Source organism: Sciurus carolinensis, chromosome 2, assembly GCF_902686445.1.
Source record: "Sciurus carolinensis chromosome 2, mSciCar1.2, whole genome shotgun sequence".
Taxonomy (NCBI): domain Eukaryota; kingdom Metazoa; phylum Chordata; class Mammalia; order Rodentia; family Sciuridae; genus Sciurus; species Sciurus carolinensis.
In genome coordinates, this window is record NC_062214.1 from 81,637,049 (window position 1) to 81,664,505 (window position 27,457).

The following is a 27,457-nucleotide window of genomic DNA, read 5'->3' on the forward strand; positions in this document are numbered from 1 at the left end:
GTTCATTGTCTATTCATGTTGGTCATGACTGAACTTTGTTTCTCTGAAGTCCTTGCCTCATACTGTCAACAACTTCATCTTGCTGTCTTGTTCAGTCACACAACAAACTTGGCATAATTTTTGGTGGCTCACTCTTTCTCCGTAGTTAATCTCAAGTTGCCTTTCTTTTATAACATCTTTTTAGAATCTGATCTTTAGTTTGTTTGGCTGATGTTTGTTTCAGTTTGTTTGATATAGCTGTTTAGATTTAATTCATAACCTCTTTTTAGACTCTGAACTTTTGTTTGGTTGATGTTTATTTTGTTTAATACAGATGTTTTGATTTCTTAAATTCGGTAGAGATTTTGTTTACGTAATGGTAGACCAGACATAGTGTTGGGTGACAGATATGAATGACATGGTTTCTTCCCTTTTGTTGGTTTATAAACTCCTTAGGGAATTAGAGCAAGAACATGATTAACTACAGTACAAAGAAAGTATATAGAGTAAGTGCTGGGTCATGAATACTCAGGTGGGGGTAATTTTTCCAGCAGGAGTAATCAAAGATGGTGTATTTTGGCTGAGTCAATAACAATAAAAATGAGAAACACCTTAAAAGATCATCAGTAGAGATGATCTGTATACTCAGTATTAATAGAGTATAATATGTAACTTATGTAGTCATAAAATAAGATTTGAAGAACTATTTTGTAAAAATAGGAAGATGCTCCTAAGCAAAAAAAGCAGGATGCAAAACTTTGCCTTTGAAGCCCTTCTTTTACAACTGTGCAGTGCTGAAGCTTTTTTAATTTGGTGGTAAATGGGGATTGAACCCAGGGCCTTACAAATGCCAGGCAAGAAGTGCTCTGCCACTGATCTACATGTTCCTCTTTTCTGGTTCTTTTAACTTTGCCTACATCTGTATGAGCTATATGGTTTCCCTACGCCTATATACATGGAAATAGTACAGAATTTGGAATTTGATAATGTTCATATTGTAATTGAAACATTTATTAGCTGTGTAAATTTGCAGTGGGGTATTTAGCCTCTCACCCTTGTTTCCTCATTTGTAGACTGGCAGTTTTAACTGGATTGTATAGAAACAAACAGATAACATGTATATTAAATCCAAATAAGATTGTGTCAGTCAATAGGTTCGCCAGGATGACAAAAATGGGAGTTTTTAGTGTCTTTCTTCCTTTAAACTAGTAGATGACTGTAGACAATAACATTTTTCTGCTTTCTAATACCTTGCAATATTATAAGAACTAAAATAGTTTTGTGAAAAAAAGTTATGGTAACTATTTAAGTGACAGATTGATTATATTAGGATGTTGCGGATATGAATAGTAGAAAAACCCTGCTCAGTGACTTAGGTAATAAAGAAATTTTATCACAGTAAATTCAGAGGTATCATTTCCAGGTACAGTACAGTCAAGTCTTTAATCATTTCTCCAAGCTCTCCTTTGTGTATTGGTTTTGTCCTCAAATTGATAATAACTGACTATAGCAGATCTGTGTGTCTCATCCAGACATAACAGAAAAAAGAGGACCTCTTCTAATGTGTCATCTTTAACAGGGTTTCTCAACCTCAGTACTGTTGACATTTGAGGCCATATAATTTTTGTTGTGGGGCTACTGTCCTGTGCATTTTAGGATGTCAAGCAGCATCCCTGGCTTCTCTATACTAGATGCCAGTAGCACCTTCACCACCATCAATTGTAACAACCCCAAATAATTCCAGATATTATCAACTGTCCTTCTCGAGCCAGGCACATACTTGTTAATCCCAGCTACTGAGAGTCTCAGGCAAGAGAATTGCAAGTTCAAGGCCAGCCCTGGCAACCTAAGGAGACCCTATCTCAAAATTTGTTAAAAAAAAAAAAAAAAAAAAAAAAAATTCAGTGTTTGCCCCTAGATTCAATCCTGAGTATGGCAAAAAAAAAAAAAAAAAAAAAAAAAAAAAAAAATCCTGTCATCTGGGAGGCAAGATTGTTAGACTGAACCAGGATTTTGGGAGCGAGGAGATTTTTATCATTTTTATTATTTTTATCTGCTACCTTCCTCAACCCGTCCTATCATGTTTTCTTGGCCTGTTGTTTCACATGCCCATATTTAAATCATTTATTTGCATGAGTACCACCATGTGATTTAGAAATTAATCTCTCTCACCTGAAAGTATCTGGGGGGAAAAGTGGGATTTTGTTTTGAGGGTAGAGGGGGTCCAGATGTTGGATAAGCAACAATAGGATTTTCTACAGGGAAGAAAATTCACTCTAAAATAGCTTACCTATAGCAAGGGCCTTTTGAAAATACTGTGTTGGAAAAATATAGGCAATTTCAATACTAGGTCTGCAGAATAATTCAAAATGATGATAGGGATGAGTATAACATTAGATGAGGACTGAGCTTATGGTTATACTATTCATCTGTAGCACCTGGCACAGGTCCCAACATATAGAAGGTATTTAATGACTATTTTGAGTGAATGAATTAATAAAGAAAATTGCCGATTGGAATACTGTCATGGGTGAAATGGTATTTTGGATTTAGTAGGCAGTTGGTGTGATTGTAGATGAAGTTGGCTGAAATGAAGAGACTCATAAAGATCACCCCCCATTTTTTTCTTACAAATAAATTGTATTTGGCTTCAAAGAAGTTATGCTTTTGACTTGAATAGTGCCTTAAAATAAAAATTAAATATTGACTCATAATATTGATGCTATTTCATTAGGTTTCCTCTTTTAGATCTAAACATTTCTATAATATTCATCCAAACCCTTGATTGGTTCACTAATTTATTAACTTCTATCATACCTACATATTAGATATATTAGATATAAGACATAAAGGTACAAATTTAAAAGGATTAAATATGAAAGAATCTTTTTGCAGTAATATTTTATTAATGATTCAAAATGTTTTTTATTAAGACATAGGACAGAGAGTCTGGGGTAATGGCTCAGTGGTACAGCACTTGCCTAGCATGCATGAAGCACTGGGTTCAATTCTCAGTACATATAAGTAAATGAATAAATAAAGATCTGTCAACATCTAAAAAATAGTTTTAAAAAAAGATATAGGACAGAGTGATTAACCGTGAGTCATTTAATTTTAAATTTTTTTTTTTTTTAAGCCTGGGTGTTGCTGTGTTGCCTAGGCTAGTCTTGAACTCTTGAGTCTGGGTATTTCTCACACTTCAACCTCATCCTCAGCCTCTCAAGTATCTGGAAATGCAGGCATGCACCCCTGTGCTCATCTTTCATTGATTTTTCAAACATTGATATACCACCAGGGAAAATAATCACCAGAATCTTGAATTTCAGAGAAGAGGCTTCACAGAGGTATTGCCCATACTTATGAGGGGGTGCAGTGAGCTAGTTCTCTCTATTCATGCCAGAAGTAAAAACTGGAGACTGGAAGTAACTGCCTGGACAACTCTTGTGGTTGCCCTCTTCCCTTTTCCTCTTTTCTTTCTCTTTCTTCAAGTACCCATTATTGGGGTAGAATCTAACAGGAAGCCAGCTCACAAATGAGAAGTTTAGTTTGTTGAGTTATAGCCCTAGCATCAGGACTTAAAAGACAATAGATTAGGGCTGGGATTATAGCTTAGTGGTAGAATGCTCACCTAACACATGTGAGGCACTGGATTTCAGCCTCAGCTCTACATAAAAATAAAATAAAGGTGTGTCCATCTACAACTGAAAATATTTTTTAGCAAGACAATAGATTAATAAGCGACATACTTAACATTTTGAATGAAACATTCAAAGAATTGGTCTAAAGTTAGGTGAATTTAGTTTAGTTTTTTTTTTAATGGTAGTCATAGCTGGAAAGAATACTCCTGAGAGGCATGATGTAGAGCAGGGTCAACAGACTATCTGTAAAGAGTGATGGCAAATATTTTAGGCTTTACAGGCCACAGTGTCTCTGTTTCAAATATTTAACTTTGACTTTGTGGCACAAAAACAGCCTCAATTTAACTTTATTCACAGAAACAGTTGGTGAGTTGGATTTGGCTCCTAGGCTGTGGTTTGCAGACTCTCAGTGTAGAATATAAACTTGGGGTGATGTTAATTAGTGATAGCGTGAATTTATAGTTGGAATAAGCTTGATACTTTTTTTAAGTACTAGGGGATTGAGCCTAGCTGATACTTTTTAATTTGGGAGGCCATCTTTATAGATCTGATTTTATTACTTTTTAAGGGCCTCGTTCTGTCCAAAATAGACCTTTAAAGGGGAATAGGGTCCAGGTTGGCACAGTGGCCCACACTTGTAATCCCAGTGGCTTGGGAGACTGAGGCAGGAGGATTGAGTTCAAGGTCAGCCTCAAAACTTAGCAAGACCCTGCCTCTAAATAAAATATAAAAAAGGACTTTAAATGTGGCTCAGTGGTTAAGTGCCCCTAGGTTCAATCCCTGGTACTAAAAGAGAAAAAAGAGGAATAGGGAAAGTGTTAGTTCTGCTCTTCTCCTGTTCACATATGATAGGCATTAGTATTTTAGGGGGAGGGGGCATAGTGGCGATTGAATTCAGGGGCATTTAACCACTGAGCCACATCCCCAGTCCTATTTTGTATTTTTTTAGAGACAGGGTCTCACTGAGTTGCTTAGCACCTTGCTTTCGCTGAGGTTGGCTTTGAACTCACAATCCTCCTGCCTCAGCCTCTCAAGCCGCTAGGATTACAGGCATGTGCCATTGCACCTGGCTTAGTATTACCTTTTTTTAAAATTTTTTTTTTTAGTTGTATATGAACATATTACCTTTGATACACAGTTTTTTCCTCCCCGCCCCCACCTAGGCCTAAGGCATGCTTAGGAAAGTGCTACAAGTACCACCTGTGCACTAATACACAGTTTCTTCATTGGACTCTTTTTTAGTCAGGTATTCATTTTCTGATGCTGTAGTTAAAAATCGATATGGTTGTACAAGTCGAAATACTAAATGCCACTGAATTGTATATACCCTTACAAAATGATTAAGGGATTGGGGTTGTAGCTCAGTGGTGAAACACTTGCCTAATGTGTGCAAGGCCTTCGGTTTAATCTTCAGCACTACAAAAAACAAACAACCAACAACAAAAAAAGGTTAGAATGGTAAGTTTTGTGTGTGTCGTCATGTGCCACATAATGATGTTTTGGTCACCAGTGAACCACATATACATAGGTGATCTCATAAGAAGATTATATTACCTAGTGACATAGCAGTCTTAATTTATATAAGTATTCTCTGATGTTCAAACAATGATGAAATTGCCTAACACATTTCTTAGAAGTATCCCCATCTATTGCCTCATGACTATATTTACCACAATTTTAAAAAGTTGATGTAAATCCACTTTGATAGACAAACTTTTATTATGGAATGTCACATTTCCTCAGATATCTCAAATACTCACCGATTTGTTAGCATGAAACCTTGTAAGGATGCCAGTTTCTATTAGTACATTAAATTCATGATGTTAAATTTCCTACTGTTTTTAGATAAAAGAAAAATAAATAGAATATTTAGTATCTTCTTCTTGCATCCCAGTGGATCATTCTGTACTCCCTGGGGGTTGAGAACACCCACTAGAGAGAGATACCAATTTTCTAATAGATAGTTTGATTTAATATTGAAGCAGAATATCTGGGTGCAGTGATATATGCTTATAATCCCAGTGATTTAGGAGGCTGAGAGGAGGATTGCAAATTTAAGGGCAACCTTAGCAACTAAGTGAGGTCCTAAGCAACTTAGTGAGACCGTGTCTCAAAATAAAAAATAAAAAGGGCTGGAGATGTAGCTCAGTGGTAAAGTACCTCTGGGTTTAATGCTCAGTACCAAAAAAAAAAAAAAAAAAAAAAAAAACCAACTTGAGGCAGTATATTGATAATCCTGAAAACTGGACTCTTCTTCCTTTATTGACATGTTGCTAATGGTGTGTTATCTTGACTGTAATTTCATACCTATTCTCTCACTCCTAATCTATATTCTCTATAGATGTATTCTCATTTATATTTCTGTGGCCCTTTATATAATCTTCTTTCATGACTTGAATCATGTTGTATATCACTATTTGCATACATATTTCCCCTCCCTTGCTGTTGAGCAGCATGTCTTGGTTACATACTATTAACAGATCCTAGCTCTGTCACACTGCATGTTCTTAGTAAATGCTTCGACAAATGATTGAAAATGGAACTTAATCCAAACTGTTTGTGGTATCTCTGCCACTCTTCCTCCCCTTCATAATTGTAGTTGTCATTTGTTTTTTTTTTTTTCCAGAGACTTAAATCATATCTTAAGCACAGCTCTTTTCCATACCAGTATTTGGCATTAGGAAAACTTCAACATGAGTATATTTGCATACCACACTTTTTAGAGTAATCATTATAATTGATCTTGCTGATGTTGATTAATTTGTCAAACAAATATTTACTGATTGCCTAGAAACCCTGCTGGGGACACCACAGTGAACATTTTGCATACAAGGAAATTGGGACCCTGAGAAGCTGAATGATAAGTAGAAGCTTATATAGCACTTTAATGACAGAACTGTAACTGGTTGATAGGTCTTCTCACTCTTGGTCCTTTGAAGAGGAGTGATGTGAGAAAGAGAGCAGTGTAATTGGGCTGAAATTTGTGAGGGGGTTTGCTTCTCGTTCAAATTGCTGCTTAAGGGTTTTCAGTAATTGAGGAACTCAGTTTCTCAAAAGAAAATAAATTGCCTTTATTTAGACTAAGACAGAGGTTCAGTGTGCATAGTGGTCACTTAGTCCACCCTTTCAGGGTAGTCAGGCAGGGATAAGAGTATAAATTTAATTCAGGATTCTCTGGGAATGGTTAATTTGGAGAATTTTGTGGAACTTTCTGCATTGACTGCTAGAGTAGTAGTTGACTGATGACTGATGTGTGGTAGCCAAATAGGGTCTCAGCAGTGGAGGGTGGTTGGCTGCTCTGATGTTGCTGTGCATCTTGGTGGGTCTCTACAGGATCAACCTAATATGTCATTATTTAATGGTTCAGAAACTGCTTACCTAGAAAAGAAAAAAATGCTGAAGAAAGAAGTTAACCAAAAGGCCTAAAGACAGCCTTAAAAGTCAGAATACCAGTTTATAGTGGTAGATGTAGCTCTGGAATCTGTTTCTAAAGCAAGTTTTTCTTCCTGTTGGGGTCTAGCCTTAGTTGCTTCCTGAGAAAGCACAGAAAAAGAACCAGTTGAATACTCTGTCATGTTTTGAGGAACTTGACCTTCTTTTACTGCAGAAGTATTCTCTTATGACTGAAGGACATTCAAATTGAAGCCACCTGACCCTGTGGGGAGAAAATGCTGCTCTTGCCCTTCCACTTTTCTGATACTAAGTGGTCATATTGTCAAGTTATTCCTTAAGAAGGGCAGAACAGGTTAAGATTTTTTAATAGTACTGCTTATTTTGTATTCATCAGTTAGTCATGTGGGTAATATTTGAAATCTGTTACTCCACATAAGATTTGTGGTAGTTTGTGCTGCTTAATATGATTTAGAAATAATTTACCTTTGATTTTTGTCACACACTCTACAAAAGAATAATGTACTATATTTTTCCATTTCCACTGAGCAATTTGTGAGCACACTAACTTTAGTCCCTGTATTTTCTCCAGGGTCATCGAGTAGCAGGCACCCAAATCAGGCAACTCCAAAGAAAAGTGGTTTGAAGAATGGCCAAATGAAGAATAAAGATGATGAGTGTTTTGGGGATGATATTGAGGAGATCCCAGACACAGATTTTGATTTTGAAGGGAACCTGGCCCTTTTTGACAAGGCGGCTGTGTTTGAGGAGATCGATACCTATGAAAGGAGAAGTGGTACTCGTTCCCGGGGCATCCCAAATGAAAGGCCTACTCGGTATCGCCATGATGAGAACATCCTGGAGTCGGAGCCCATTGTTTACCGTCGGATCACAGTACCCCACAATGTGAGCAAGGAATTCTGCACAGGTGAGTTGCGCTACCAGGTCCCATATCCCACAGACTGCTCTTTGATCTGTGTTATCCTTCAAACAAAAGAAAAACAGTTTTAAGAGTTAGAATCTTATACTGGGAAGTAACTTAAGTGACTCAGTGATTGGCCCAGTTTTGTCTCTTGGGGATTGTGTCCTCAGTACCCTACCACTGAGGAGCAGGAGTTTCTCTATCTGTCCATTTACCTGTATCCAGTCTGCTGTTAAGTATGCTATGATGAACATAGCTTAGAGACTATCTAGATTTGAATAGTCAGATCTTTTGTCACTCTGGCTTATCTGAGACTGCCTGTACATTCCCCAAGAAGTTCAACTCTGTTTTACTAGTTACTTGTGCTATAAAAAACAATTAAAGATGGATAATTGAAACCACTGGCTAAAATTAGTCTCTCAATAAATTTGTTTGCCGTGTTGTCTTTGTTCTACAGTTTGGCTAGTATAATTCTCATGTAACAAAGTAGTATCTCGGGAGTTAATGTAGGTCACTGTAGATGATAGTCTAGGTCTGTAAACTCACTGATCTTTTTCATTCCTTTTTATGGTGTTAGATCCATTTCTTCAAAACATATGGCCTATGAAGGAGTTAAAAGCACCTTTGGGAGGGGTGGTTCTCCTCATATCTGGCCCAGCCTCTCCCCCTAAACCATGCTATTTACAGGGTTTCTTGAAGTATGGTTTGCAAACCATTGTTGTTGAGTGATCTAAGAGCTAAAGGAAAAATCATTTAAGAAGTAGAGATGGAACCATTTTGGTTTGAAGTTCAGAATGTAGGAAATACAAATCTTGAATGCTCGTAGTTGTTAACAGGGAGAATTTTGGAGACAACTTAATTGTATTTGGAGGAAAAGCACAAATGACTTTTTTTTGAGACAACAGTAGGGCTCTTTTGTATTTGAGTGTAGAGCTTGTTTTTGTGTGCTTTTTTCCCCTAATTTGTTTTTTTTTAGTTATACATGACAATAGAATGTATTTTGACATATCATATATATATATAGAGAGTATGACTTCCCATTCTTATGGTTGTACATGGTATGGAGTTACACTGGTCATATATTCTATATATGAACCTAGGAAAGTTATGTCTGATTCATTCTACTGTCTTTCCCATTCCTATCCCCCCTCCATTCTCCCCATTCCCCTCTGTCCCAATCCGGTGACCCTCCATTCCTCCTTTCTTTCCACCTATTGTGAGTAGTATCCGCATATCAGAACATTTGGGCTTTGGTTTTTTGGGATTGGCTTATTTCACTTAGCATGGTAGTCTCCAGTTCCATCGTTGTACTGTCAAATGCCATCAATTCATTCTTCTTTATGGCTAAGTAATATTCCACTGTGTATATACCACGTTTTCTCTATCCATTCATCTATTGACGTGCACCTGGGTTGGTTCCATAGTTCGGCTATTGTGAATTGAGCTGCTGTAAACATTCATGTGGCTGTGTCATGTAGTATGCTGATTTTAAGTCCTTTGGGTATATGCTGAGGAGTGGGATAACTGGGTCAAATGGTGGTTCCATTCCAGGTTTTCTGAGGAGTCTCCATACTGCTTTCCAGAGTCGTTGTACCAATTTGCAGTCCCACCAGTAATGTGTGAATGTAGCTTTTTCCCCACATCCTCACCAACATTTATTATTATTAAATGTATTCTTGATAATTGCCATTTTGACTGTAGTGAGATAAAAATCTCAGTATTGTTTTAATTCACATTTCTCGCTAATTATGTTGAACTTTTTTTCATATATTTGTTGATTACTCGTATTTCTTCTGTGTCTGTTCAGTTCCTTTGCCCATTTATTGATTGGGTTATTTGTTTTTTTGGTGTTGAGTTTTTGGAGTTCTTTATATATGCTGGAGATTATTGCTCTATCTGAGGTGCATGTGGTAAAGATTTTTTCCTATTCTATAGGTTCTCTCTTTATGTATTGTTCGTTTCCTTTGCTGTGAAGAAGATTTTTAGTTTGATTTCATCCCATTTATTGATTCTTCATTTTACTTCTTGTGCTTTTAGGAGTCTTGTTGAGGAATTAGGTTCCTAGGCCTACATGATGGAGATTGGGGCTGACTTTTTTTTCTAGTAGGTGCAGGGTCTCAGGTAACGCCTAGGTCCTTGATCCATTTTGAGTTGAGTTTTGTGCAGGGTGAGAGATAGGGGTTTAACTTCATTTAGGTACATGTGGATGTCCAGGTTTTCCAGGACCATTTGTTGAAGAGGCTATCTTTTTTCCAATGTATGTTTATAATGCTTTTGTCTAGTATAAGATAACTGTGTTTATGTGGGTTTGTCTTCTTCTATTCTGTACCATTGGTCTTCATGTATGTTTTGGTACCAATACCATGCCATTTTTGTTACTATAGCTCTGTAGTATAATTTAAGGTCTGGTATTGTGTTGCCTCCTACTTTACTTTTCTTGCTAAGGATTGCTTTGGCTGTTCTGGGCCTCTTATTTCTCCAAATGGATTTCATGGCTGCCTTTTCCATTTCTGTGAAGAATGTCATCAATATCTTAATAAGAATTGCATTAAATCTGTATAGTGCTTTTGGTAGTATGACCATTTTGGCAATATTAATTCTGCCTATCCAGGAACATGGGAGAGCTTTCCATCTTCTAAGGTCTTCTTCAATTTATTTCTTTAGTGTTTTGTAGTTTTCCCCCACTTTAAATTTATTTTTTATTATTTTTTTACTTAAAAATTTATTTATTTCTGATTCATTGTACACAAATGCAGTACAGCTTTCATTTCTCTAGTTGCACACCATGTAGAGTCATACCATTCATGTAATCATACATGTACATAGGGTAATAATGGTTGTCTCATTCCACCATCTTTCCTTCCCTCTACACAATCCAAAGTGCCTCCATTCTTCCCTTACCCCCTCTCCCCCATTATGTATCAGTATCCACTTATCAGAAAACATTTGGCCTTTGGGTTTTGGGGATTGGCTTATCTCACTTAGCATATTCTCCAACTTCATCCATTTACCTGCAAATGCCATAATTTTTTTTTTTCTTTTCTCTCCAGTATTTTGTTTCAGTTGCAGGTAGACACAGTACCTTCACTTTATTTTTATGTGATGCTGAGGATTGAACCCAGGACTCCATGCATGCTAGGCGAGCACTGAGCCACAACCCCAGCCCCATAATTTTATTCTTCTTTATGGCTGAGTAATATTCCATTGTGTATATATACCACAGTTTCTTTATCTATTCATCTATTGAAGAGCATCTAGGTTGGTTCCACAATCTAGCTATTGTGAATTGAGCTTCTATAAACATTGATGTGGCTGCGTTACTGTAGTATGCTGATTTTAAGTCCTTTGGGTATAAACTAAGGAGTGGGATAACTGGGTCAAATGGTGATTCCATTCCAAGTTTTCTAAGGAATCTCCATACTGTTTTCCAGAGTGGCTAAACCAATTTGCAATCCTACCAGCAATGTATGAGTGTACCTTTTTCCCCACATCTCCATTTCCCAACACCTATTGTTGCTTATATTTTTGATAATAGCCATGTAGTTTTCATTGTAGAGGCCTTTTTGTTAGATTGAGTCCCAGATATTATATTTTCTTTGAGGCTATTGTGAATGGGATAGGTTTCCTAATTTCTTGTTCAGTTGATTCATCACTGATACATAGGAATATATAGGATTTGTGGGTATTAATTTTATATCCTGCTACTTTGCTAAATTCATTTATGAGTTCTAGATGTTTTTTGGTGAAGTTTTTTGGGTCTTCTAAAATACAGAATCATGTTGTCAGCAAATAGGGATAGTTTGAGTTATTTTCCTATTTCTATCCCTTTAATACCTGTATTCTGTCTAATTGCCCTAGCTAGCATTTCCAGGACTATGTTGAATAGAAGTGGTAAAAGAGGGCATCCCTGTCTTGTTCCAGTTTTTATGCTTTCAATTTTTCTCCATTTAGAAAATGGAGAAACCTGGGGTTTAGAATATATAGCTTTTACAATCTGAGGTGTGTTCTTACCATCCCTAGTTTTTCTAGTGTTTTGAACATGAATAGATGCTGAATTTTGTCAAATGTGTTTTCTGCATCTATTGAGATAATCATGTGATTCTTGTCTTTTTTTTTTTTTTTTTTTTTTTTTTGTTGGCGCGGTACTGGGGATTGAACTCAGGGCCTTGTGCTTGCGCGGCAAGCACTCTACCAGCTGAGCTATCCCCCCAGCCCGCCTTTAAGTCTTTTGATGTGATGAATTCTGTTTATTGATTTCCATATGTTGAACCAACCTTGCATCCCTGGGTTGAACCCCACTTGATCATGGTGCACTGTCTTTTTAATATGTTTTTGTTTTGCATGTGTTTTCAATGTGAAAAATAGGCAGGCTGTCAGATAAAGAAAAACTAGAAATTGTCTTTCATTAGCAGATTATGGTAGGCATGCCTCTTTACCAAGGAAATTTTCTGACATGGCAGTTGACAGTGTGACTGCTGAACTCCTTTGAGGTACACCCTTGCTCAGAATCAGTCTTAATTAAATTGCCAGGTTTTGTTTTTCAAAGGCATTTAGTAATTTATAGGTACTACTCCCAGGTTCACCTACTGTCCTCCTGACTTACTTGCTCAGTTGTAAAGGAAGCTGTTCCTGCTGGTAGCTCTCTTTATGTATAGTCTGGGTGGTGCTGCCAAGGTTGTTAGAGTATGCAATATGTGATTTCCTGAAAATATTTATACTGTAGGAATTCCTGAGTTGGGAAAGATTATGGTCTGCCTTGGAGTCAATTGACTAAAAGGGTAAAAATAACAGTGTGAAGTAGCAGATTTTCTCAAATCTAAAAGAGCCTGAGAAAACACCTGACTAAAATAGACAAAAGAAGAGGTAGAAATTTTCCCTGTTTTGCATTCTCCTCACTTCCCCAACTTGATTTTTACACCTCTTTTGTTTTAAATGACAGAGGTCGTAAAGTTGTCTCCTCTCAGGAAACTATTTTCCTGAAATTGCCGTCAACATAGTATAAACCACAGATGCTAGTTCTTGGCCAAGAATCTAGGTATGGCATCTTGTGGTTTGTAGTGACCAGTAACATTCTGTGGGTACATGACAGTGAGGGGACAAGAAGCCCAGCAACTTCATATAATCTATGGTTCCTAACAGTGATAAGGGGTAGAAATCAAAGCCCTTTTGTCTTGCTGGAAATAGAGCAAGCAGCAGTTACTTGCTGAACAGCTTCTGTGAATTTCATCTCTGCTTCAGCTTCAAGGTGCATAAGCTTCAAGCAGATTTTTATCCAACAGTATTCAGATAGTGCAGGGCCGAGGACACATTTTCAGTTGATCCAAGTGTTTTAGGATCAGAGTAAGGCAAACTGTCTGGAATATTTGGAGGAACAATCTAGGGCTGTAAAATGTTAGTGTTAGGCTACTTGGTCATCTAGTGTAATTTTCTCATCTTACAAATGAGGACACGAGACTCAGAGAGGCAAAAGCTTTTACCCATCACATCTCTTTTTCTCTTCTGAATATGGAAAAGTTAAAGAGGTAAGGATGTAGTATAAGAAGAGAAGGGCAGTTTAATGGCAAAATAGACTACATCCTTTTTAATACTCTCAGAAATTTTCCAATTTGACCAGCAGTTTACAGCAGTATCCTGGATAGTGCTCCAGTCTGGCCTTGTGACTTTCATGTTCTAAAATACTAAATATTTTCTACTAATCCCCAGAATAGCAAAAGAACAGCATGATTATTACCCGATTGGTGATGGTTTGGATTTGGGGATTCTGACAGCTTGCTGCTGGTGTCCTACATATTGACTTCTTACTCAATGGTGTCAACAGTGTGCAAGCCATTATTCACTAATTGCTCATACTCCTTTTGGTAGTACACTTTGCCAGCTGTGTGTGGGAGGGGGGACATTATAATCTGTCTTTTGATTGGGAAACGTTCAGGAAGCAGCTAAATTTAGCACTTTGTTTAATCCAGAGCTTTCATTCTGGAAAGCCCTTTTAGGTCCTTTGGCAGGGCTGCTGTTTCTAACAATCATAGACTGTCAGTCATTCCTCTAACTTGAGTATACCCTGCAAAATAATGGTGTCCATTGTTCCTCCCCTGAATTGATTACAATCTTTCTGGCTCCAGACTTGTAATTTGAAATTTTGGGAGACATTGTGTGTGTGTGTGTGTGTGTGTGTATACACCCACATGAATATTAAGTTTAAATATAAAATGCTAGATGTGTGTGAGTACTCCATGGTGACAAGATGTTCCCAGAGAACACTGCTTAGGAGACTTCAGAGAAGAATCTTTGCTCAACACTCATAATATTCTAAAAGAAATACTTAGGACATTTTGGGTCAGTCAAAATTCTGTGTTTATTATGTGTCAGTCATTCTTAAGATAGTCCTTGCCTTCAGTATATTAAAATGTGATGGAGATGAAAAGCTGCCATATGTGAGAGTGTAGATATATTAGTGCACCAGGTATTCAGAGGCAGGAGGGCTTCTGGAGGCTGGATCAGGGAAAGCTTCAGTAAAGGAGTGGGAATGGTAGCCTTGGAGCATGGGCAGGATTTCTCTAGCTAGAGAGAGAGAGAGGAGGATGTTTGTGGTAGGCTAGGCAGGTGCTGGTGGATAGTGTGAGTAAAAGACTTTATGTGAGATTGGTCACACAGCAGAATTTGGGGGAGTAAAAGACATTAAGACTAGCTTTGCACCAAAGCACAGAGGGCCTTGTGTGCCAGTGGTATCTTCGTCCTGTGAGAGAGATTACTGAGTCTGTTCCCTTATTGGTAAGTGGAATATTACTTGTCAAGCAAATGAGACTGTAGAAAAGCAGCTAGCAAGGGCTGGGGAGATAGCTCAGCTGGTAGAGTGCTTCCCTTGCAAGCACAAGGCCCTGAGTTCGATCCCCAGTACCGGGAAAAAAAAAAAAAAAAAGCAGCTAGCACAATTCCTGGCTTGTAGTTGTTACTCAATAAATATTTGACTTCAAAGTGGGTATAATGTGACAGTCCTACAGCCCCAACAACACAGGAGGCTGAGGTGGGAGAATTACTTGAGCTCATGAATTTTGGACTAACCAAAATAATTTCAAATGTGAATTGCAAATGCTGGCCTAGTAAAGGTATTTCAGACCATCAACATTTATGGAATACCAACCATGTGCTACATATTAGATAATCTGTAAGTTATGGTTATGTCTCTAAGTCAGGGACTTTAGAGTATAGGGCAGCCAAATGTATAAATACAGAAGTAATAGAAGCGGATATAGTTTAACCAGGTGTGGTGGTGCATGGCTGTAATCCCAGCAACTCAGGAGGCTAAAATAGGAGGATTGCAAGTTTGAGGTGAGCCTCAGCAATTTAGGGAGACCCCGTTTCCAAAAAGGGAGGGGTGGGGTGGTTGGGGAAGTGGCTCAGTGGTTAAGTAACCCTGGATTCAATTCCCAGTACCAAAAAAAAAAGTGAATACAGCTCTTAGCAGTAGCAGAATGGGGAGTATAAGGATCTGGTTCAGGAGAAGCAGCAGTTTATTATCAACAACATATCAGCTAATGCTCGTTGTTCTAAGTACTCTTCTAAACATTTCATGTGCTCACTTCACTAATTTCCGTGGCATCTCTATCAGGTTGTACTGTTCTCTGTTATCATTTCCATTTTGCTGGAGCTGAAGCTAGATGTTCCAGTAAACCTGTTAAGAGGAGTGACTTAAAAGTCCCTTGAGCCGGGTTTAATGGCATAACTGTGATCCCAGCAACTCAGGAGTCTGAGGCAAAAGGATCATAAGTTCAAAGCCGGCTTCAGCACTTTAATGAGACCTAGTCTCAAAATGAAAAATAAAAAGAACTGGGGACTTAGTTCAGTGGTTAAGTGCCCCTGGGTTCAATCCCCATTACCAGGAAAAAAGAAAAAAGTCACTGAATTCTTTGTTCCCTAGGTTATAATAAAATCTTACTCATGAGCTCTTCTTTCAAGGTGGACTTTTTATTAAGACTCCACCATTTTTTCTCCACTCTGAAGCCTCTTCTGTCTTCAAGTATGTAGAAGCACAGATGGAAGGCAGTGGGGTGCTGTTGGTGCAGGCTTTGAATCTCTGCAGTTGTCCCATCAGCTTTGCTTGAAGAATGTTTCTCTGCCTCTATATTATATCTGCAGAGACTCAGGAAGCAGCAAGACCTGAACTAGAGTTTGAGTGAAGCACTCTTGTCTGCCCTCCGGCAGCACTTACCCAGATTGATTTCTCTTGGCCTCTGCTCCAAAGGGGAAACAACTGGTGAAGCCACTGTTAGTTTTTCTCTTCTCCTTTATGGTTGTGCTCTTTCCACCTTGGCTAGCTAAGATTTTGAGCCTTGATGGGATGTCTCTTGCTTTTGAGATAAGTTTGATTCACATTTCCTTTCTGGCAGTTGTCTTCAACAGTTGGCATTCCGTTCTGCCTCTTAGCCCTGGCCTCTTTATTCTGTTTCTTTTTACTAAAATCCCCTCAAGAAGCCTTCTGATGCTTCTAAGATCAGCAGTGTTTTTATCTCCTCAAGAACAGGTAGTTCGGAAATGTGTGTGTGCATGTGGACATGCATGCTTGTGCACATATGTTTAGAGTAATTTGAGAAGAAATAAATTTGGATTTTAGAAGTAGCCACTGAAGAATTTTACCCTATGGGTAGGGAGGCATCTCTGGGCAGCTGTTGTGCTTCTGACCAGGCTCCTGCTCATTCAGAATCATGCAACTGCTTGCAGTGGTGTTAGTTGCCATCTCATTGCCTCCTCACACTGTGAACCTGATTCACATGAGTTCCAAGTGGAGTCTCTCCCATGACCTTCAGCCCCACTTCATTCCCCCATCCTGTATTCAGAGGTTAGATCAGGTGCTGCAGGGAGGGAATTCTGAGGGATAGTTGTAAGGAGACAGTAGGGGATAAATTATAGGAGGTGTTCTGGATCAGAATGCCTGAAGGGATAACCCTGTACATCTATATACCAAGCCAAGTGGCACAATTTTTCATTCAGCAGAGCTAATGAGCCTAGTTTCTAAAATTGTTTCTCTGCAAACAGACTGTGATGACATTTGATTGATTTGAGGAACCTCATATTCTAGCAGATCCTCTAGTGTCAGGAGTGAAGGCAGTAATCATTCCATTTCCCTCAAAAACCTCAGAGTTTCTAGGCCTATATAATCAGGCACATGGTTGTCACAAGCCTGGAGAACTTGCTTTTTACTTATTGGTAATCTCATGAGGTCTTACATAGGGCAGGACAATTAAGACAGGAATCTTGACTGGACTCTGACCCCAGTAATGAATCTTGTGCTTCTTAGGTTTTCCACTGGAAAAGGCTTCATGGCATCTTACTGCCAGAATTTTAAGAGTTTTAATTGCAAACTAGAGGATCTGAAGCCTAGTACATAATGTAGCCTGATAACCTGAGGGTTGTTTTGTGGGTTTTTTTTTTTTGGGGGGGGTGGTATTTGTTTTTGTTTTGTGATGGTGCTGGGTGATTGAACCCAGGGCCTTCATGCATGCTAGGCAGGTACTCTCCTCCTGAGCCACATTCTTAGCCCACAACCTGAGTTTTTGATGATGCCCCCAGTTGTTCATTGCAGAACTGCACTGATCTCTACTCATGTGGCTACTTTGCTAATATGTGCCCTCAGAACCACAAGGGTCTAGCCAGAGTAAGAAAGGAGTTTGATTTCCAAGTTTCCACCATCTTCCTCAAATTCAGCACACCAAAGCTGTCCCCTGATTGCTTGGCATTCCCATTTCTTTAATCGGGCACACCGTTCTTTAAATGTCCATCATGAAAGTTTCCTTTTCCTTCTCATAAATATTCAAATTATGAGTCAGACACAGTGGTGTATACCTATAGTCCCAGCTATGTGAGAGACTGAGATAGGAGAATCACAAGTTTGAGGCCAGGCTAGGCAAATTAGCAAGACCTTCTCCCATCTTAAAAAAAGAAAAAAGAAAAAAATTTAAGAGAAGACTCTGGAGACCATTTTTTTCCTGATTGAATAGCAGATGATGTGGATTCCTTTTGAAGCAGAACATTTTTCTTTATCCTTGGTTGTATTCATTCTGGTTCTAGGTTTGCTGCTGCTTTCATAATTTTTCTTGAAATTTTCTTAATCTGTTAGTTTCTTGTGCTACCTCATAGGTTCCCTTGAAATCAGTTCTGTTTGGTCTTTCTATCCTCTTTTTGCATTTTTATCTGCTTCATTCTGCATAAAACAACTTGGCTTTCTAAGTCTTCTGAAGACTGGTGCTTTCTCAGGTTCTAGGCTGACCCTTCCTTCTTGACCTCTGAGCTTCAGGGAGGGATGTTTGCATGTGTATATGTCACACCCATTCTGACCTTTTGAATTTGTTCATGGTTCTTCCCCACCCCCACCTGGAATCCTTCTTTTCTACTATGATTACATTCCTGCCTGTCTTTCAAGGCATAGTTCATAATGAGAACTTGACATCTCCTATCCATGGCTTCTAATTTGAAATCCATACTTGGCCCTTCTGCTTGGATAACACAGTTTAAGGACTGCTGTGTGTTCGCTTTCATACTTACACATATGTATTTTTGTTTCCAGCTAGATCATAAGACTCTGGGAAATCTGTTTTCTCTCTCCTACCACTCCCCACCCCACCCCACCCTACCCCACTACTGGCTTAATGTATTGCTTCTCTACAAACATTTGTTGATCATATTTGGAAGTCCTTAACTGTTTTATTTTTCCCCCACTTTTTATATTGAAAAAAATCACAAACTTGCTAAAAGTTGCTAGAATAATGTAATGAACAATCATATACACTTCATTTAGATTCACCAGTAAACATTTGGCACAGTTGCCTTACATAAAATAAATGTGCTAGCATGATGGCACATGCGTGTAATCCCAGCGGCTCGGGAGGCTGAGACAGCAGTATCTTGAGTTCAGAGAGAGCCTCAGCAATGGTGAGGCGCTAAGCAACTGAGTGAGACCCTGTCTCGAAATAAAATACAAAATAGGGCTAGGGATGTGTCTTGGAGGTTGAGTGCCCTGAGTTCAATCTCCAGTATCAAAAAAAAGGGGACTGGGGATGTAGCTCAGTGTAATAGCACCCCTGGGTTCAATCCCCAGTTCTACAAAATAAATAAATAAAAAAATACATATATGCACATATAACACATCTCTGAATCATTTGGACTTTATTTACATTCATCATTACATTTTACCTCTAAATACTTGCACATATATTTGGTGGGTTATTTACTGCTCTGTATAACCACACTGCAAGATTGCTTTCAGGAAATTTAAAATTAACACAAAAATATTATCTAATATTTTCGCAACACTATGCAACACTTTCCAATTGTCCCAATAATTTCTTAAACTGTATTTTTAAAAAGCAATTTATTTGAAGAATGTCCTTTTAATTTTTTGTTTCCTTTTGTTTTGCTTTAGTTGTTGGTAGACACAATACCTTTTTATGTCCTATTATTATTTTTATGTGGTGCTGAGTATTGAACCTAGGGCCTCACGTGTGCTAGGTGAGCGTGCTACCACTGAGCCACAACCCCAGCCCTTCCCTTTGTTTTGATTCATGTTAAACATGTTCTCCAGGATTTGGGTGGTGCTATATGTTTCCTCAGACATCACAGCACCCCATATCATATTGTCCCATCATTGGGGCATTTGATCACTTGATAAGGTGTTGTCCACCAGATTTATTCATTGTAAAGATGATTTTCCCCCTCATAATCAGTAAGTTATCTTTTTTAGAATTATGGGAGTGTTGTTTGTTTTGTTTTTGTTCTTTGGTTTTTTGGGTTTTTTTTTTAACCTCTTGAACCCAGAACTTGTTTCATGTAACTTTGGTTTGGAAGAAGGGGGCCCAATATGGACAGGAGGGGCTGGGCATATAGCTCAGTTGGTAGAGTGCTTGCCTTGTAAGCACAAGGCCCTGGGTTTGATCCCCAGCACCAAAAAAAAAAAAAAAAGCCAATATGGACAGGAGTGTTGGTCTAAGTTGTTATAACTGGGAAAGAGGAGTGGAGTTAAGAGTCAGAAACATCTTATGTTCAAGTGTCTTTGGTTACAACTGGGCTCTTATCCAGCTGCAGAATAGAATGCCCTGAGGCTGACCTGTCAGGTCTGCTGTACAGGTTTCTTTCCCATATGTCCATTAATTTAACACATACTTTTATAACGTTTCTCTTGAAAAACAGTTCTCCAAGCATTGTGCTACTAAGGGCACAGTGGAGAGTAAGGGTTACAGCAGTGAACAAGGCTGAGTTGCTACTTTTGTGGAACTCACAGTCTAGCAAGGTAAATAGGCCAGAAGGTTTGAAAAAAAAAATTTATAAGTGTATTAAATATAGTGAAGGAAATAAGTTGTGTGCTAAGATGAAGGGATATTCAGCTGAGACCTGAAGAATGAAGAGCTCGCACTCTGTGGGTAGCATCAGAAAAGAAGAGAGTGCCAGGAAAGGGAAGCCAAGAAAAACTTGGAGTATTTACCAATCACCAGCAGGCAGCCAAGGTGTCTGGGGCCTGATGGGGGTTGGGTAAAAGGTAAAGGTTACATGAAAGATGAGGCCAAATCATGGGAGGTCTTGTGGGTCAGGTTAAAGTATGTTGGGATTACAAACTCTTTACAATGAATCCTTCTTTCTGAGATACATTTGACAACAAATTGTGTTTTGTGTTAGCTGAATATGTAGAGCTATAGGGACCATCTATACACTGCTGGACTGAAGGTACCAGTTTGCCAATGGTTTTGTATCCCAAAAGTGTGTGATATCACCACCCCATTTTGTGACTGCTGGATTTCACAAATCCAGAGAAATTCCACACCCATTAATGAGCTCTGCTTTTTCTTGTTGATGAGACATGGGACACAATTTTGCAACTAAAGGGCCATGTCCAGATGAGAATTAGGTTCGTTCTGAGAGGGCAGTTGGTTGTGGGAGTCTTAGCAGAAAGACTAGGTAGGTTGGGAGGAAAGGAAGAGCTTGGATATAGTGCTACAAAGTATCTGAGGGAGGAGAGGTGTCATGGAGGGTGAGAGAATGTGCACACATGTCCATAAGGAAGGAAAGACCTAAATGGTATGTACCGGAATGAACAGAACTGAAGTAAACACATTGCAAGGGTCAGGCACATGCAGTGCTGGGCCAGGCTGCTGGGTCTGTGGCCTCAGGAGGCAACCCAGCCTCATGCTATGGAATGGGTTTGTGCAGGGAGGATCTTCTTTCCTGGCCTCACCTGCGTGTGCTTGAGTCATTTTCATCAATGCCCTAAGGTTAATCAGATCCTAAGGAATGCTCTGTGTGTCATGAACTGGTTATAATTATAGCTCCCTTTCTTGTTTCACTGACAACTGTAAAATACATAGTAATATTCAGAGCAACGTCAACTGATTTTACTGCCTTGATTCCTAAACAATAAAGATCCACCTTCCAACCCAAACATAATTAGACTTGGCTTATGTTCAGGCTTTAGCAGTGTTATTGTTTGCAGTTTACGTGCTATGTTCTTGGTTCCCTTCCTTTGGAGTTTATTTTATTCCCTCTGCCTGTTTTTGATAAGCCAGTCTAACTAGTTGGACTTAGTGTGTAAATGTTAAACAAAAAAAAAAAAAAGTTTTTGTGCTGCACATTGCTTTCAGAGAAGCAGAGTAAGGTACAGTGGGATTCTAAACCCTTTTACTGCCAGACTATGAGCAGAAAGGATTCTGGGCCTTGTCTTTCCCTAGGTTATAAAAATAAGCCAGTTCATCAGCAATGCCTGCAGTCCCCCACCCCAACACAGACTACTGAGGAGATGGTAAAAAGTATCCACCTGTAGCATCTAGCCAGCCAAGGTTGGGTGAGCTTCATATCCCTAAAGGGCTGCCAGGGGGCAGCTAGCAGCAATGGCTCTGCTTGTCCCCAGAGATGTCAGAGGGAAGGGAACAACCCAGCAGTAGGAGCCAGACCCAGAAGAGAGCTTGATTTGTGGAGTAGCAGCCCAAGACACTCTGCCCTTACCTGTTCCAATTCAGCAGAGAAAGTTTTGATGAATGGGTGAAGGAATGCAGAGTCTTGGACGAGTTCTACCTTGTGTGAGTTTCCAGGTAAAGAGAGTGTTTGAAGTAGGCAATGTGTGTGACTTGACGGGTTTGCAGTTGTTATTGGCTTAAGACTCTTGAGAATTCATTCAGCTTTTTCACACTGCTATCAAGGGTTCCTAATGACTTCTGTTAATGTTTGCATGTCTGAAGTGGGTTATAAAAATGACTCTTTTAATCAACTATTGACTACAAGATCAGGCTGCAGCCTCCAATGTGGGCACCTGGGACACCAGTGCCTGACATTTCATAACAGTGATAGGAAAGACTCTGCACTCCTATCTAATGGCACTGTTTGTTGCCTCTGCTCCAAACAGAAATAGGACTTAGGCACTCAGTCAATAGAGTAGTCCCTGGTTAGGCATTTTGTATTATCATCATTAACTTAAATTGTTTTCATTCTGCTGTCTTAAAGAGGATACGGACCTGGGTGCTGTGAGATCAGTCTTTGTACTTGGCTTCCTGTTGCTAAAACATGCAGGCATAGCCTCGCTCTGTGGTGCTCAGAATCTATGCAGATGGGACTGGATATCTGGGAGAACTCAAAATTTTTTCTGAAATGACCAATGAAGAAGGCAATTTTTTTATACAGGACTCTATCAATGGGATGGTGATGAAGATCCAAAATAGCACAAGGCTTCCATCATTTTTATGTTTGAGCACTTGATGAGAACTAGTCTATGTTAATAAGTGTGACTGGAACAAATTGGGGAGGTGAGGGCCAAAGAAGTAAAAGACTTAATTTCTTACTTTGAAGAGTTCACAATCTAGTTATATGTAATATAATATATGTTAGTTATATGTAATTCCCTGATGACTTGATAATTAGAATCTGCATTTGTTGCTCCATCAGCCAGGGTTCTTAGGTGATGGGTCTGTTCCCCCGTGGCCATCCCAGAGGCTTTGTCATTTATAGAATGACATTGGCATTTTGCAGGGAAGGAGACCTTGGTTGTTAAGGCAGAGCAGTCTGTTGCAGATCACCAGTTTTGAATTTGCTGTGTTTTTCCTACCTTGGTTTTCTGAGCCCTGAAATGTCACTGGTATGCTGATACCAATGCACAGACCACAGACTTCAAGTGTACCAGCTCATTTTGGCTTTGAGCCTTCAAGAACCAAGTACTTTCTATGGTGTACTTGTAGTGACTGTGATTCTCTGCAACCTTTTTATAATTCTTTGTGAATAAAAAATTCACAAAGATTCTTATAAGTAGCTTAAGGCAAGCTGTAGGTTACTTTCATTGTATTCCTTCTGTGTGATATGAAAATTTGGTTACACTCACCCTAAATAGGGAGAAACAAATTACTTGAGAAAACAGATTGCTAGCTGAATGAATTTTTTTTTTTTTTTTTTTTTTTTTTTTTTTTTTTGATGCTGGGGATTGAACCTAGGGTACTTAACCACTGAGCCACAGCCCTGCCCTTTTTATTTTTTAGTTTGAGACAGGGTCTCGCTAAGTTGTTGAGGCTGGCCTTGAACTTGTAGTCCTCTTATCTCAGCTTCTGGAGTTGCTGGCAGTGTAGACGTGTGCCATAGCATCTGGCTACTAGCTGAATTTCTTAAGCAAAGAATAAGGGCTAAGAGAGAGCAAACAGGGAGTAGATACATGAAACAAGACTCTTTGGCTTGAAATTAAAAGAACACCAGTGGCTCTGGAGACTGAGGAAAGAGGATTGTGAGTTCAAAGCCAGCTTTAGCAACTAAGCGAGACCCTAAGCAACTTAATGAGATCCTGTCTCAAAATAAAAAAGGACCAGGAATGTGGCTCAGTGGTTAAGCACTTCTGGGTTCAATCCCTGATACAAAAAAAAAAAAAAAAGGATAGCAGGCCAGAGGGTAAAGGGTCAAGTAGTATCTGTAGTATCTGTTCACTTCTTAAGCAGGATGAAGGACCTGCTTGTGAAGAAAACCCCACTGCCCAGGATGGTTTTTCCCCCAGTTTGAGGAAAGCATGTTCTTTTTCAATGTGATTGCTGTTACATGCTGTGTGCCAGTCTTCTTTGGGTAGTACCCAAAACACATGGTGGGTTTGTTCTTCATGGTCTAAAGCTAAATTACTAAGGAAAGATGAGTTTAGTTTGGAACAAATTAGTTCATCATTTACTACTTGAGCTCTGGAGGCTGCGGAGTATGCCTCAATCCCAGAAGAGGAAGATGATGGGCCATCTGAGGATTGGTCTTAAGATATTGGCATTTACAGAATTCAGAATACAGTGTACCTCTTTTGGATCTGGCTTCCCATCATCACTTTCCCTTTATCTCTTTGCCTCCTTTTGAACCAGACTCTGGCCTGGTGGTCCCAAGTGTTTCCTATGAACTGCATAAAAAGCTGTTATCTGTAGCTGAGAAGCATGGGCTGACCTTGGAGCGGAGACTGGAGATGACAGGTGTATGTGCCAGTCAGATGGCGCTGACCCTTCTTGGAGGACCTAATAGGTAAGTGCCTCTAGAACTGGGAGGGGTGAATGTGGGGTGATAAATCTGTGCCTCGTCACCCCAACAGTGCCTCACGTGTGCAGGAGAGTTAGTGAGACAGTTGGTCATCCCATGTGAGCTTCTCAAATCACTTTCCTGGATGCTGCCAGGTTCTTTGCTCTTCCTCTCACCTATCTCTTGTCTTCTCTCATTCTTCATTTCTTTCCTGACAGCAGCTCTCTGGCTTTGTGACTCCTGCTGTCAGACCTGGCCTTTGACATTCACCATTCACTTTAGGTATCTGGGATGCACCTCAGTCCTGAGCTCCATACCTGAAAACTTCTAGAACCACCCTGACTGCTGGGTAGGACAGTTGGGGTATGGCATCTTTCCACCTGACCTTGAGTTCGTATACTGATAACCATGTGCTCAACCCTACAGACACCAAGAACAAATCACTGCTCCTGTGCTGTAGTACCCTAGAGAGGTCTCCAGAAAGTACAGGGCTTTGGTGGAGGAAACAGAAAATTCTCCAGGAATTCTCCAGTTGTGTTTGGGTGGAAGACAGCTCTTGATTCTGAAGTAATCTTGATTAAAGCAGGCTTGATCCAAGCTGGATTGAGATTTCCCCATCTTGTCCTCCTGACCTAATACCTGTCATTCCTCCTTTCCCCTGGGTTGGGCCTGCTTCCATTTGTGCTGGTCCCTGGTGCTCCTCTGCAGGGAATAGCAGAGGAGGGAGTATTATGTGCTCTGAAGGAGCATCTGGCCCCAGACTGAATTGGCTGTGCCTCCTCCCAGAGCATCCTTTAAGGCAGGTCTTGGAGTGAATTCTCCAGGAGTATTTGAGACTATCAAATGGCTTTCCCAAAACCATAGTTTCAGGACATTCAGGAGCTAGATGTCCTCACCAAGTCATATTCATCTCTAGGCTGTCCTTGTGGCTATTTTCTCTGTCTGAACTCTCAGAAAATTTACTCTGTCCTTGGCAGCAGTAACCGATTTACCTTTGAGAGACAAACCCACAGTTAATAATATTGAAGTTTAATGCATGTCAGATGCTGTGTGGCTTTTCACACTGCTCTCACTGAAGAATTTAATGTGCTCCTCATAACTTCACCTCAAAAGTAAATATTATAGCCCCATGTTCAGGATGAGCACACTTTGACTCAACTGAAGGACTGCCCATGTGAGTCTGCTGGTATGGGTGTACAGGTTGATTTCTAGTGTCTGAGTTCTCCCTCCTGTGGTGCTGGGCTCTGCTTTCATTCTTTGGGGTGGTGGGTGAGAAGGAGAGCCCATTTGGGGACAGCATCACCTTACTAGCTTACTGGCAGCTCGGGAAAGAAAACTTGGATTGGCAGTGAATTGAGGATAATTTGGAACTATCCTAAATTGGTGGTACTTGCTGTAAGTTTATTAGGAGTTGAGAAAAGGGAAGAATTTAGTGCAAGCTAGAATAATCCCTGAAGAAGTAAACCAGAGCTCAAAAGGTGGGTGGGAGTTTGAAAAGTAAAGGATTTGCAGGGCAAGAGACATAGTTTGCATAGAAGCAGAAACAAGCCTGACAAGCTCTGGAGAGAATGAGAACAGCCTTGCTGGAGCAGAGCAGTATTTTGGTGATGAAGCCCAGTGGAGGCCGCAGGGATACAAAGACCAAACAGAGCATGGATCTGACAGATCAGGGAAGACCCATTAAGCATTGTTGAGTCAGAGGTGGTGGTGTATGCTGTGAGATCTGGAAACTCCTTGGTGAGTTCACTCCAGCAGTGAAGTGATAGGATGTGGGACAGTGGGAACATCAACCTATAGGCTTGGCCTGCTGTGGAGTTTGGCCCATTTGGAGCTTAGTACTGGGGGAGAGCCCTGAGAGCAGCAGGTACCTATTTGTCTGTTATGGGGATTAACTAGCCCATGAGTAATTTTAATTAGCCAATCAGTGCTTTTTTGCTTTCTGTTTTAGGTTGAATCCTAAGAATGTTCACCAGAGGCCCACAGTGGCTTTGCTGTGTGGGCCCCATGTGAAGGGGGCTCAGGGTATTAGTTGCGGAAGGCACCTAGCCAATCACGATGTGCAGGTCATCCTCTTCTTGCCCAATTTTGTCAAGATGCTGGAGTCCATCACCAATGAGCTGTCTCTTTTCAGCAAGACCCAGGGTCAGCAAGTGTCTAGCCTCAAAGGTAAGCCCTAGGGCTGGGGATCAGTGGTAGAGTGCTTGCTTTGCCTGTGTGAGGGCCAGGGTCCCAGGAACAGCAAACAAACTCAACCTAATGCAGGATAAGGCAGAAGACCTCCTACCTCCTGGTAGTTTGATGGTCTGGTGGTGCCACCCAGTGGAAACTGGAGGAAAGGTGCATAAAGATGGTATTCTGTGTCTAAGGAATCTTGGAGGTGCCGATAGGAATAAACCCCGGGTGACCTATTGTCTATCCTCTCTCTCTTTGCCCTCTCTCACTTACTCATTTCTCAAATGCTTATGGAACAGGCACTGTTCCTGGTGCTGGGAATAAGGAACAGATTCTTTTATAATTCATTCTTCCATAGAGTTCCCTTTCTGTAGGAGAGATAAATGCATAGATAATTAACATATTAGGTCATATGATAGTGTTATGGAGTGAAATAAAGTGGGGAAGGGGGAAAGAAATGTTGGAGGTTGGGAGGGGAGTAGGAGACAAGCATTTCAGGGTCAGTCACGAAGGGCTCCACAGATCACCCTGAGAGTTTGGGCTTTTACTCAAGGTGGGCTGGAGAGTTACTGAAGGAATTGGTGAAGGAGTGGTCTAGGTTCCAGATGAGCAGTCTGGTGCTTACAGTACATGATCAGAGTACAGAGGGGTGCTGAGATGCTGTTGTTGAGACTTGGGGCAAGAGCTGTTGGTGGCTGAGAGAAAGCCTTGTTCAAGCAGAGGCGCCTTTTTAAATGCTGGGACAGCAGTGATTGTTTCTCCCTGTTCTTAAATTTGGGCTCAGTGGAGGGCAGGTAGCTAGAGTAGAGTGAGTAGGCCAGTAGAATAGGCGTGCTTGCTCTCACCTGCTCATTGGTCATCAGGT

At 40.0% G+C, this 27,457-nt stretch overlaps 1 protein-coding gene across 3 annotated transcripts in view; it reads left to right on the top strand.

The window, feature by feature from the left end:
- Edc3 (enhancer of mRNA decapping 3) overlaps positions 1-27,457 on the top strand; it is a 47,658-nt gene that overhangs the window by 19,336 nt on the left and 865 nt on the right. For all 3 annotated transcript variants that reach the window (XM_047540234.1, XM_047540235.1, XM_047540236.1), the window contains 3 exons: positions 7,600-7,935; positions 24,273-24,426; positions 26,369-26,586. In XM_047540234.1, the coding sequence (XP_047396190.1) occupies positions 7,600-7,935; positions 24,273-24,426; positions 26,369-26,586 (708 nt within the window). The remainder of the gene's footprint in view (positions 1-7,599; positions 7,936-24,272; positions 24,427-26,368; positions 26,587-27,457) is intronic.